General features: G+C 38.5%; 1 protein-coding gene across 1 annotated transcript in view; it reads right to left on the reverse strand.

Moving 5' to 3' along the window:
* Nucleotides 1-5,725: 5,725 nt before the first annotated feature.
* Nucleotides 5,726-13,744, reverse strand: part of THAP9 (THAP domain containing 9) — a 24,859-nt gene continuing 16,840 nt past the window's right edge. The window contains exon 5 of the mRNA XM_007946838.2: nucleotides 5,726-7,604. Within this exon, the coding sequence (XP_007945029.2) occupies nucleotides 5,726-7,604 (1,879 nt within the window). The remainder of the gene's footprint in view (nucleotides 7,605-13,744) is intronic.

The following is a 13,744-nucleotide window of genomic DNA, read 5'->3' on the forward strand; positions in this document are numbered from 1 at the left end:
GATGATGGGCTCGAGTATAGCAGGGATTGTGGGGCTGGTGCGGGATCGGGCAGTGTTTCGTTCTGCTGTGCATGGGGTCGCTATGAGTCGGAAACGACTTGACGGCACTTAACAACAACAACAACAACAACTTTGTTCTTCGTTTTTAGTAGATTTACTTAATCCAGTGTCTCTTTCCTTTCCATATAAAGTTGGTGATTATTTTTTCCATCATTTTTAAAGAATGATGATGGAATCTGGATCAGGATTGCGTATCTGTAGATTGCTTTCGGTAGTATTGACATTTTCATGCTGTTAAGTTTTCCTAAGTATGGATTATACCTCAACATAAAACAAAAATCCTTAGAAGTGGACCAATAAGCAACCTCATGATAAATAGAAAAAAGATTGAAGTTGTCAGGGAGTTCATTTTACTTGGATCAACAATCAGCACCCATGGAAGCAGCAGTCATCATACTGCACTGGATAAATGTGCTGCAAAAGACCTCTTAACATGTTAAGAAGCAAAGATGTCACTTTGAAAACTAAGGTATGCATAACCCAAGCTATGGTATTTTCATTTTGCATGTGAAAGCTGAACAATGAATAAAGATTAAAGAAGAGTTAATGCCTTTGAATTGTGGTGTTAGTGAAGAATACTGAAAATACCATGGACTGCCAGAAGAACAAACTGGAAGAAGTACAGCCAGAATGCTCCATAGAAGCAAGAATGGCCAGACTTCACCTCACCTACTTTGGTCACGTTGTCAGCAAGCAGCAGTCCCTGGAGATGGATATCATGCTTAATAAATTAGAGGGTCAGCAAAAAAGAAGAACCTCAGTGAGATGGATTGACAGTGGCTGCAATGATGGGCTCAAGCATAGTAAGGATTGTGAGGATGGAGCAGAACCAGGCAGTGTTCTGTTGTACATAGGTTCACTATGAGTCATAGCTGACTCGACAGCATGTAACAACAAAGTCTTCTGATCCATGACCATGGTATATTCTTCCATTTATGTAAGTCTCTTTTGGTTTCTTATAGTAGAATTTTATGGTTTTCTTTGTACAGGTCTTTTGTGTCTATTGTTAGATGTATTCCTAATTACTTCTTTCTTTAAGTGGTTATTGTAAATGGTATAGTTTACTTGATTTCCTTTTCAGAGTTCTCTTTTTAGTGTAAAGATATCCAACTGATTTTTGTATGTTGATCTTGTACCCTGCCACTTTGCTGAAACTTTGAATTGGCTACAGTAATTTTCTTGCTGAGTCTTTGGGATTTTTTACATATAGGATCATATCATCTGCAAATACAGTTTTACATCTTTGCCAATTTGGATGCTTTTTTCTTTCTTGTCTTATTGCTCTGGATACAACTTCCAATACAATATTGAGTAGGAGTGGTGATAAAGGGCAGCCTTTTCTGGCACCCATTCATAACAGAAATGCATTCAGTGTCTCCCCAATGAGAATAATGTTGGCTATGAGTTTTGTATATATGCCTTTAATTACATTGGGGAATTTCCTTTCTATTCCTATTTTGTTCAGAATTTTTATCAATAATGGATATTGGATTTTGTCAAATGCCTTTTCTCTATTGATTGATGTGATCAAGTGGTTCTTTTATTTTATGTATGTGGTGAATTATGCTGTTTTTCTAATGTTGAACCATCCTTGCATACCTGGGATGAATCTCATTTGATCATAATGTATTATTATTTTTTTTATATGTAGTTGGATTCTATTGGGTAGGATTTTGTTGAGAATTTCTGCATCTATGTTCATGAGGAATATTGGTCTATAATTTTCTTTTCTAGTGGTGTCTTAGGTATCAGGGTTATGCTTGTGTCATAAAATGAATTTGGGAGTGTTCTTTACTACTTTCTGAAATAGTTTTGAGTACAATTGGTGTCAGCTCTTCTCTGAATGTTTGGTAAAATTCACCTGTTAAGGCATCGGGGCTAAGGCTTTTTTTCTTGGTAGTTTTTTAATAACCTGTTCAGTTTCTTCTTTTTTATAGGTGTTTTCAAATTTTCAACCTCAGTCTGTGTTAGTTTAGGTAGTTTCTAGAAATCTGTCCATTTTTTCTAGGCTTTCAAATTTGCTGGAGTACAGTTCTTCATAGTATCCTGATATTATCCTTTAAATTTGGTAGATTCCAAGGTTGGGCAATCTACTTCCATATTGATAATACCTTGGAAACCCAAGGAGGGGTCGCTATGAGTTGGATCTGACTTGACAGCAGTTGAGTATTTTTTTGGTATTGTGACATTGCCCTTTCCATCTCTTATTCATGTTATTTGCATCTTCTCTTTTCCTTTGTTAAATGTGCCAGTGGTGTGTAGATTTTTTTCTATTTTTTCCTTTCTCTATTATAGTGTACTTTGAGGCACAAGTTTTTAATTTTGAGGAAGCCTAATTTATCTATGCTTTGTTCATTTTGTTTTCTTGTCATATCTAAGAAACTATTGTGCAATTTAAGTCATGAAGATTTACTGTTTTCTTCTAAGAGTTTTATAGGTTTAGCATTGACACTTAGCTCTTTGATCTACTTTGAGTTCTTATATATGGTTTAAGGTAGGGATTGAACTTCTTTTGCATGTGGCTATGAAGTTGCCCTAGCACCATCTGCTGAAAAGAAGGATGAATACATTTTTGGAGGGAATGTTTGTTTTCTCTGGAAAAAAAAAAAAAAAAAAATTAAGATGCAAGGTAGAAATCATAACAAAATCGCTCTAATCAAGTAATAATTTATAAATTTTTTCATTATAAAATATATCAAACTTGGGACCCTTTCACAAGGGTTAAGAGCAACTAATTGTGCTAAAATGAGTGTAAAAATGGCATGGGGGGTGACTTCTGAGGATTAAGATCAACAGCTCAAGGCTGATTCCTATGAGGCAGAGGTCAATTCAAACATGTCTCCATCCTCCAACCCTCTTTACCAATTCTGACATTCAGTGTCCCTTCCACAGCACTCTCTACTTCTCTGCTGAGTTCAATAATTTGTTGCAATGGCACACAGAACTCACAGTACTCATGATTATGAGGTTTATTAGTGAAGTAACAGGTTACAATTCAGGATCAGAATTAAGATACAGTTATTCAATCAGGACAGCCTCTTCTCAGCACTCTCTCGGGCCCTTGGCCTCTCAGACCACTTGTCTTTGCCTGGATTGGCAAGTGTCATAAAGCTCTTTTAACTCTGCCAGCAAGTGCTCAGAGGCACCCTGCTCTGCCAGTAAACCTCCTGCCAAAAGACACTCAGCTTTCTTGCTCCACGGGCCAGGAAGCCCACTGCTTTGTCTCATGCCAGTCTCTTGGTTCTGCCTGCTGCCACTTTTTCTCTGCCGCTGCTTCTCAACATCTCTCGCCATCTGGTATCATAGTTCTCTATCTGTTGGATCAGTTTCAGCACAGGGATCTCGGGTCCAAAGGACACACTCCACTCCTGGCTCTTTTTTCTTGATGTTAGTGAAATCACGCCCTTTTCACCTTTGGGATGGCTCATTTAATGTGATGGTGCAACTGACCAATTCCATGTTAGGTTTCCAAACACCTTATTTACATCGTGCCCTCCCCCCCAGTGCTATGCACTTTATTTACATTATTAGCAAGCTTATCCAATTCTCTTGGTGGGCCACAAGCACCTCATATATGCATAGCACCAACCAGGCATTTGGTGGGAGTTACAAAGACTATGGCTGTAAGGGTCATATTAAGTAATTCACTTCATCAAAGGTAGTGATGAAAATATTTAGCATTTTTATGCCCCATTTTATCCAACACTTTAATTAAAACACTAATTTCTCAAAATATAGGATATATTAGTACATTCGTCAAATATACCAGCAAAGACACCATAGATACGTACCTCATTTTAAGTAAATATAGGTTAAAAACTTGGATTTATATAAGCAATAAATTAAAGGCAATTATTTACAAACAGGATTCCTTTAAATAAGATTTATCCTAGTATATGAGGTCATTCTATTTGCAAACAAAAAACACAATATTCAAACTTCTCAGGAATAGCTCTTGTATAAAATGCACTATAGTAGGGGCTACTTTTTCATAGCTTAAGCCATCATCTGAGGTAGAAGAAACAGAAGCAAAATATACTTTTCAAGGAGAATTTCAATGATAAATCTCAATTTTTACCTAATCATTAATTTTTCACAATTTTAAGTTTTCGTATTAGGATCAAGTGTTCTTTGTGAAGTCACTCGATATGAGAGTAAATGTTTGACGTACATAAGTGAACAATGTGCTCATTTCTTTTATCCATTAAAATACTCTTATTTGTAAAAGTCTATGTACATATATATTTTTCTATTTTTCAACTCCAGGTGAGAGAATGGAGAAAACTGTTCTTTCTATTATTCTATCTATTATTATTTAAGCTTCTCCTAAATTTATTAGAAATCCTTTATATAATTAAGAGGAATTGTTGTTATGTGCCATCGAGTTGGACCCGCCTCACAGCGACCCCTCCTTGGGTTTCTGAGGCAGTATCACTATGGAAGTAGATTGCCCAACCTTCCTTCCAAGGAGTGGCTGGTGGGTTTGAACCACCAGCCTTCTGGTTAGCAGTCAAGTGCCTTAGGCACTATGCTATCAGAGCTCCCTACATAAGAGTACAATTTTCATATTCATTGTCTTGACTATCTTTTTCCAATTTATCACATGGTATGGAATTCCATTATTCATTCAACATTGAAAATGTTTTGTCTTTTAGCCCCTTGCAAACACAAGTAGACTTTAGGAGCAGTTGAAAGAAAGTCTTCTCCCCATTTTTAATGAGAACTGGGCTTTCCCAACAGGAGTAAAGTGAACATCTACCTTATTATTTAAAAATGTTATTTCCAAGTTTAAGGACAATGTATTGTGAAATTATGTCACCTATTTCCTTCCCAGAATGCTTTCCCAGTTTGCTTGTGGCACAAGGAACCATCTCATGGCTCATGTGCTTACTTTCTGCCTGACAAAGTTTGATTGCTTCTATTTTAGAGCATTTGGTAAGGAGATTTTTGTGGTATTTGATATTTTGCTTTAGCTTTCATTTTAAACAGAACTTAATTTTCATAGTTAAGTAAAAATTTTATTCAAAGTTTTATAGGTATTCTGTCAAAATTCTTAACAGACATGAATTGAAGTGGTTTTAGGGTGTATAGCCTACTTAAAAAAGGAACAGATGTTTTGGTCACTCCTAATCGGTCTCAAGCATAGCAAGGTCCTCACTGCAGGACCAGGCAGTGTTTCATTCTGTGGTACACCAGGTCACTATAAGTGGGAACAGACTCAACACCACCTGACAGTAATGTTATTCTGTCTTGTTTTTAAAGTAGACCTAGTAAGTTAAAAGTAAGTAGTCCAGTCATATTACTCAGTCGTAGAGCAGTGAATTCAAGATAGGATATGTTGTCTGCTCCTACTGTGTTCTTCGTTTTGGGTAACTATAAAATGTTGCAAGCCATATACCTAAGTGTGAACAGATTTTATGATATGCCTAATCAGAAATTCTAATGAGTCAGAATTACAAACTTGCCCAGTGTGAATAATGGTCAGTTTATAAGATAATGGTAAGCCAAATTTTAAAAATAGAACCATGTTGACTATTTTTAGGAAAAATTTTAATAAATTTTAGGACTCTCATTTGAATAGATAACAATTTATTTAGCAAATGCCTGAATTTATTGGTTTGGTAAAACTTTAGCATTTGTAATCTTGTAAAGGTTGTTTAGTGTTCTATGATAAAGTTTTTATTTCAATTATTTCTGAACGGTGTTTTAAAGGATACTGAGGTATATCTTTAATTTTGATACTTAAAAAGCAAATTATTATATCCTTTAACAACTTTACAAAGTGGTTGATGGCACACACTTCTCCATTAAAGAGATGCTCATCTAGATGTGCAAAAAGATTAATATGCCCAGAAAGCTCACATAATATTTTCTGCTGAAGATACAAGTCCCTCATTTTAGGAACGTGTTTACAAATTACCATCTTTGAATGGGTTCTTATAACTTGCTCACAAATATCTATGACATGACATAGACTTTCTGAAGGGAAATACAAACCATTCTTCTTCTTAACATATAACAGTGACCCAATTTTAAAGGCTTTGACATCTGATGCATACAAAGCAGTGATACAATCCTCACAAGTTAAAAGAGCTGATAACTTATTAGCAATATAGCCAGCACAATATGTGAGATTTCGCCTATTATCTGACAGGTCCAGTAATGCCTCAGTCAGTGAACAATTTGACCAGTCGTGGAAAATGTCCTCCTTATGAAAAAGAGCCTTTGTAACGCTGCCACCATACTGATGTGGAACTGTGCAAAGGGTCAAGTCTGACCTTCGAGCAACTGAAATGTCAAGGATGCTTACTTCACTTAGGAAAATATCATCTTGAAATCTGTAACTAGTCTCCAAATGATTGTAAGCTTTTTGGAATGCCATGCAAGTAGGGCTTGAACTGGTTACTAGTACTTGCTTAAGCATTCTTAGAAAGAATTCCAGATGATCCTGACTAAATTTGTAAGTAAGAAGATAGGGAAAAGGCATGACCTTTGTGAAAATATAATTCTGATAAAGCCAATTTAAGCTCTCAGCATTAAGCAAAAATCCCAGGAATCCCAATTTTCGCTTACCCTTAATTATTTGGTTATTGTTAGTATCACATAAAGAAACAAAAATAGTCTTGGCTTCTGTTAATAGGTGATTTACCTTATTGTAAGTTTTAAGCAGTAGTGGTCCTTTAAGTCCCTTTCCGTAACAGTTTCTACTATTAAAGACATCAAACAGATTGTTAATTAAGCGTAAAAAATGGATGGTACCAATACAGTTTTGGAAAGGAGGCAGGCCTGCTGACAGGAAACATTCTAATGCACTGGCAACACTCTCACTGAAGATTTGGGCAGCACAATTAATTTTTATTACATGATTTTTCAAATTTGGAAATTTACTTGCGACTCTTTCCATACATGATAATTCCTGTTCCTCTAGTGCTACTAATTCCACAAGGTGTTGCCAACGTGCCGTACCATCAAGAAAATGGATGCTCTGAAAATGCTGAAATGCATTTCTTATTAATCTGAGCAAATGGCAAGAATCAAAAAAGTATGCGATCTGTTGACTAGAAGATGAAGGATGCTGAAATGTACACTTCATGTTGTCTGCATCGATACATATCCCCAATGCTTTTGCCATTTGAACACTGTGAGCTGTAGCATCTGATGTAACAGCCAGTACTGTGATGCCTATGTCACTCAGTTTGCCGATAGCCAGGCGAAGCAGCTGAGCTTGTAAATATCCAGATGCCCTGTTTACAAAAAAATAGCCAAGAGGTGTTCTCCAATGACCAAAAATACCTACTGCCATTAACAAAATAGTTTCTGAGGCGAGTGGTGTTTCATCAGCATCAAATTTGCCAAGACCAAAGTCTATAAATCCTTGTAAATGGTGACTGCTGGGGTCCCACTGAAGTTGTTGCTCAAGAGAGATACTCTTTATTATCAGTGAACAACACTGATACAGTTGATCTCCATTCTCTACTCTTCGTTGAAGAAAAGAAAAAATGTTGCTGTTGAAACCTGGACTGGGTTTGCACTTGGATAACCAACTGGAAAATACAAAAAGTAAAAAATAAACTCAAATGAAGTAATAAACAGATACAAGGGAAAATAAATGGTACCAAACTAGCCTCAAATTCCTTTGGATATAAAGCTCAGGTATGTAGCCAAATTTTGTGGACATTTTCAAGCATTCATTAATATGGTTATAATAAAATAGTAAAATAACAGAGAAACTGAATAGTATTTCAATTAAAAACAAAGTAGTGTTTTAAGATTCAAACTTACCACAAAATAATTTGTGAAAATTTCTCATGATGCTTGAATGCAAGATGTAATCTCAAGAACTACATGTTTGGCTTCATTAACTAATTAAGAAAGTAAGGTAAGTAATCAATTACCTTGGTTTGTTATACTTGATGTGTTATAATGGACAGTCTTACCTATAAATTCACTGAAATGAGGAGACTGTTGAATGAATTGGAAGGAACCCCTGAGAACATCTAGTATTAAAAAAAAAAAAAAAAAAACCTCACTGCTGAGCTGGATCCAACTCACAGTGACTCCTTCTTGGGTTTCCAAGGCAGTATTACTTGGGAAGTAGATTGCCCAACCTTCCTTCCAAGGAGTGGCTGGTGGGTTTGAACCGCCAGCCTTCTGATTAGCAGACAAATGCCTTAGGCACTACACCAGTATATCTACCTCATTTGATAGATTAGGACACTGAGGCAGAGGAAGAGGTTAAGTGACTGGACGCATATTGTGCTTGCTGTTGAGTTGGTTCTAACTCACAGCAACCCTATGTACAAGAGAATGAAACACCATCCTGCACCATCCTCACAATATTGTGCTGCTAGTTATGAACAAATCTGAAACTCAGCTTTCCTGTTGTCCTGTCCAGTGCTTTTCTCACTATCAACGACAGCTTCAAAATTCCCCCAAGAGCAATTAAGGTATCTGTATCTGCAATAAAGTACTGCATACAAAGTACTGCATTACTGTCTTCTGAGTTCTCTGATAGTATCACTGACCTTACCAGACTAATTTCTTCTTTCCTGTTACTGCTACCAGGAAGCTGTCAGCCACTGTGGTTAAAGCTTTGGGCTTCAAACTCACCAGCCACCCCAGGGGAGAACAATGAGGCAGTCTGCTTCTGTGAAGATTTACAGCATTGGAAACCTTATGGGGCAGTTCTATTCTGTCCTATAGGGTTGCTATGAGCTGGAATCAACTTGATGGCCGTGGGTTTAATTTGGTTTTATTACTGCTATCCTATGAGTGTAGGAATTCACTCGAAGACAACTCATATTACTGCTATTATCTGTCTTTAGAATTCTCAATCCTAATTTACTGCTTCTAATTTGTTGTCGGGGAGCTCTCGTAGCATAGTGCCTAAGGCATTTGAGTGCTAACCAGAAGGCTGGCAGTTCAAACCCACCAGCCAGTCCTCGGAAGGAAGATTGGGCAATCTACTTCTGGAGTGATACTGCCTTGGAAACCCAAGGAGGGGTCGCTGAGTCAGGTCTGACTCAATGGCACATAACAACAACAATTTGTTGTGGGAGCTCTGGTGATATAGTGCCTAGGCACTTGACTGCTAACCAGAAGGCTGGCAGTTCAAATCCACCAGCGGTTACTCAGAAGGAAGAGTGGGCAATCTATTTCCACAGTGATACTGCCTCGGAAACCCAAGGAAAGGTCACTATGAGTCTGATCTGACTCAATGGCAGTGAGGTTTTTTTTTTTTTGTAATTTGTTGTAGATCAAGAAAGGAAAAAGCCAAGGTTAATGTTGTTGTTAGGTGCCAGAGAGTCAGTTCTGACTCATAATGACTCCATGCACACGAACGAAATACTGGCCACTTCTGTGCAAAATTGTTGCTATGCTTAAGCCTATTGTTCAGCCATGTTGCAGCATGACATACTTCTCCAGGGACTGGTCCCTTCTGATTACATGTCAAAAGTATGTGAGATGAACTCTTGTCACCCTTACTTCTAAGGAACATTCCAGCTGTACTTCTTCCACAACAGATTTGATTGTTCTGGCAGTCCATGGTATATTTAATATTCTTCCACCCTGTTCACTGTCTTTTACATACATATGAGGCAACGGAAAATACATGGGTTGGGTTGGGCACACCTTAGAACCCAGGGTGACATCTTTTAGCACTTTAAAGAGGGATTTTGCAGCAGATTTGCTTAATGCAATATGTTGTTTGATTTTCTGAGTGCTGCTTCCATGGTTGTTGATTGTGGATCCAAGTAAAATGAAATCCCTGACAACATCAGTCTTTTCTCCATTTATCACGATGTTGCTTACTGGTCTAGTTGTAACGATTTTTATGTTTCGATGTAATCCATACTGACACTGTATTCTTTGTACCTCCGATGTAATCCATACTGAACGCTGTATTCTTGGTACCTCATCAGAACATGCTTCAAGTCTTCTTTGCTTTCAGCAAGCAAGGTTGTGCCATCTGCATATTGCACAGGTTGTTAATGAGTCTTCCTCCAATCTTCCAAAAAGACACTTTCTTCTCCATACAGCCTAGCTTCCCGGATTATTTGCTGAGCACACAGACTGAATAAGTATGGTGAAAGCATATACAACCCCGATGTATACTTTTCCTGATTTTAAACTATACATTATCCCTTGTTCTGTTCAACTGACCACCTCTTAGTCTAAGTACAGAATCTGCATGTTGTTGTTGTTGTTAGGTGCCGTCAAGTCAGCCCTGACTCATAGCGACCCCTCCTTGGGTTTCCGAGGCAGTATCACTACGGAAGTAGGATTGCCCAACCTTCCTTCCGAGGAGTGGCTGGTGGGTTTGAACCGCCAGCCTTCTGGTTAGCAGTCAAGTGCTTTAGCCACTATGCTACCAGAGAATCTGCATAAGCATGATTAATTGTCCTGAATACCCTATTCTTTGTGATGTTAACCATCATTTGTTATGATCTACAAAGCTGAATGTTTTTACATAATTAATACAACACAGATAATCATCTTTCTGGTATTCTCTGTTTTCAGACAAGATTCATCCTAACATCTGCAATGTTATTCTTTCTACCATATCCTCTTCTATGGCTTAAATTTCTGGTACTTCCCTGTTGATGTACTGCTGCAACCATTTTTGAATTATCTTCAGTTGTACTTTGATCCATGTCATTAAGCTGGACTCTACTTTGAGGAGGCAGCTATTCCCCAGTTATATTTTGAGTACCTTCCAACCTGAGAGGCTCACCTGTCAGCATTACATTAGACAATGTTCTATTGCCATTCATAAGGTTTTCACTGGCCAATTTTGTTGTTGTTATGTGCTGTGGAGTTGAACCCAATTCATAGTGACCCCTCCTTGGGTTTCTGAGGCGGTATCACTACAAAAGTAGATTGCCCAACCTTCCTTCCAAGGAGTGGCTGGTGGGTTTGAACTGCCAGCGTTCTGGTTAGCAGTTAAATGCCTTAGGTACTACGCTATCCTTCTTCCTAGTTTCTTTATCTGGAAGATCTATTGAAACCTGCCCAATATGGGTTATCCTGCTGGTATTTGAAATATCAGTGGCATAGATTCCAGAGTTACGGCAACAAGTAAGTCACCACAGTATGACAACCTGATAACCAAATGGTGGCCAAATTTAGTAAGTGTCTAATATAAGAATAAATGGATTCGGAGGGACAGACTGAGGTGCTTCTCTGTAACTAAATATGCTTTTGGGACTCCAATGCCTTTTGTAGGCAGGTTAATATTTTGGTTTTTTGGGCTATATACTCTAGGTATCCAAACTTTTATCCTGAATAGCAGACCTCTGTTTATTGAGATTTTAATGTACTTCCTTAAGGATTAAGGGCTTTCTAAATAATTCTGCTGGAATCTAGAAGATTCAAACAAAACTCACCCTTACTATATGCTATGCACTTTTATTATATTTCATCTGTCTTTCTTCCTGTTTCCAACGGATGAACTGCCCTTGCTCTTAATAAGGCTAGACTTTCCTCTGCGAGGGCAGCGGATGTTATCTTCTCTTGCTTACTCAAAGACTTAATTCCTGCAATTACCCTTTCTCTTATGCATCACCGTTTTCTTCCCTGTAATAGATCATTTTTGTCAGCATGCAAGCATGCTGCAACATCTGTCATCTCAAAAAACATCCTTTCCTAACCCATACTGAAGAAAATTTCTACCTACAGACACATTTTTTCTGCTCTCCTTCACATCACTACTCTTTGAAAAAGTTTATAATCATTGTCTCTCATATTTTACCAGTCTCCTGATGCTACCTCAACAAGGCTTACTTTTCCACTATTCCACTACAACTGCTTTTGTAAAGGTCATCAGTGAACTCCATCTTGATCAAACCAATAATCAATTCTTTGTCCTCAATTGATGGACAGTTGATGCTTGAACAACATAGGGGTGGGGGTTGGGCCAAACCCCCCATGCAATAGAAAATCCACATACAACTTTTGACTCCCAAAAAACTTAATTGGTAACAGCCTATTGTTGACTAGAAGCTTTATTGCTAACATAAAGTCCATTACCACAGTTCTTACTGTACAGTTATTAGATTTTCACACAAACGCACATACATACACACACAATACATGAGCTTATTAACTGTGTTGTTGTTGTTAGTTGCCATCGAGTCAGTTCCAACTCATAGTGGCCCTATGTACAACAGAACGAAACACTGCCTGGTCCTGTGCCAGCCTCACTGTCCTTGCCATACCTGGGACCATCACTGCAGCCACTGTGTCAACCCCTCTTGTTGAGGGCCTTCCCCTCCACTTTACCAGGCATGATATCCTTCTCCAGGGAATAGTCCCTTCTGACAACACAACCAGAACAGGTCAGACAAAGTCTGGCCATTTTCACTTCCAAGGAGCATTCCAGCTGCACTTCGTCCAGGATAGATTTGTTCGTTCTTTTGGCAGTCCATGGTATTTTCAGTATTCTTCACCAACACCAAAGCTCAAAGGCAACTCTTCTTCGGTCTTCTTTGTCCACTGTCTAGCTCTCACATGCATATGAGGCTATTGAAAATACCATGGATTGGGTTAGGCTCATCTTAGTCTTCAAGGAGGTATCTTTGCTCTTCATCACTTTAAATAGGTCTTTGACAGCAGATTTGCCCAGTGCAATATGTTATCTATTGTCTTGACTGCTGCTTCCATTGGTGTGGATTGTGGAACCCAGTAATATGAAGTCTGTTCTGGTTACCTAGTACCGCTCTGACAGGCATATACCACAAATGGGATGGCCTTAACAAACAGGAGTTTATTCTTACAAATTGGAGTCTTAAAGTCCAAGTTCAAAATGCCAGGCTCTAGGGGCTGTGTGAAAACCCCTCAACCTTGGGGTCCAGCTCTGCCTCTTGCTCCCAGCCCACTGAAGCTAGAGGCATCACTTCACTCAGGCAGCTACTAGCTGCTAAGGCTAACAAGCCCAAGGTTGACAAATAAAATGGCACAGTTTCAATGTTCTCAAATCACACAGCAGGCCATTAATTCAAGTCCACTGTAAGTCCTAAGGTCAGCAGGCTGCTGAACAACGACACAGCTACATGCAAGGTCCAAGCAGGCCATATGGTAGAGACTATCCCCAAGGCTTCTCCTTCTATACAAGAAGCAGACCACACTCCAAAGGCAGACTCAGCTGCTCATGGTAGATCCCACCATGGAGATGATTGCCAGTCTTATCATGGGGAATAACTACCACCAGCTGCCCAGCCACTCAACCAGGCCCACCCAAGTTGACATATAAATTTAACTACCACAAAGTCTTTAACAACTTCAATGTTTTCTCCATTTACTGCGATGCTGCTTATTGGTCCAGTTGTGAGGATTTTTGTTTTCTTTATGTTGAGATGTAATCCATACTTCAGACTGAAGTCTTTAATCTTCATCAGCAAGTGCTTCAAGTCATCCTCACTTTCAGCAAGCAAAGTTGTACTGTCTGTATATTTCAGGTGGTTAATGATTCTTCCTCCAATCTGGATGCCACGTTTTTCTTCATAGAGTCCAGCTTCTCAGATTATTTGCTCAGCACATAGATTGAATTGTTGTTGTTGTTGTTATTTGCCATCGAGTCGGCCCCGACTCCTAGCGACCCCTCCTTGGGTTTCTGAGGCAGTTATCACTACAGAAGTAGGATTGCCCAACCTGAATAAGTGTGGGGAAATGATACAACCCTGAC

This window comes from Orycteropus afer, unplaced genomic scaffold (assembly GCF_000298275.1).
Source record: "Orycteropus afer afer isolate SDZICR_OR568_19922 unplaced genomic scaffold, OryAfe1.0 scaffold00172, whole genome shotgun sequence".
Taxonomy (NCBI): Eukaryota; Metazoa; Chordata; class Mammalia; order Tubulidentata; family Orycteropodidae; genus Orycteropus; species Orycteropus afer.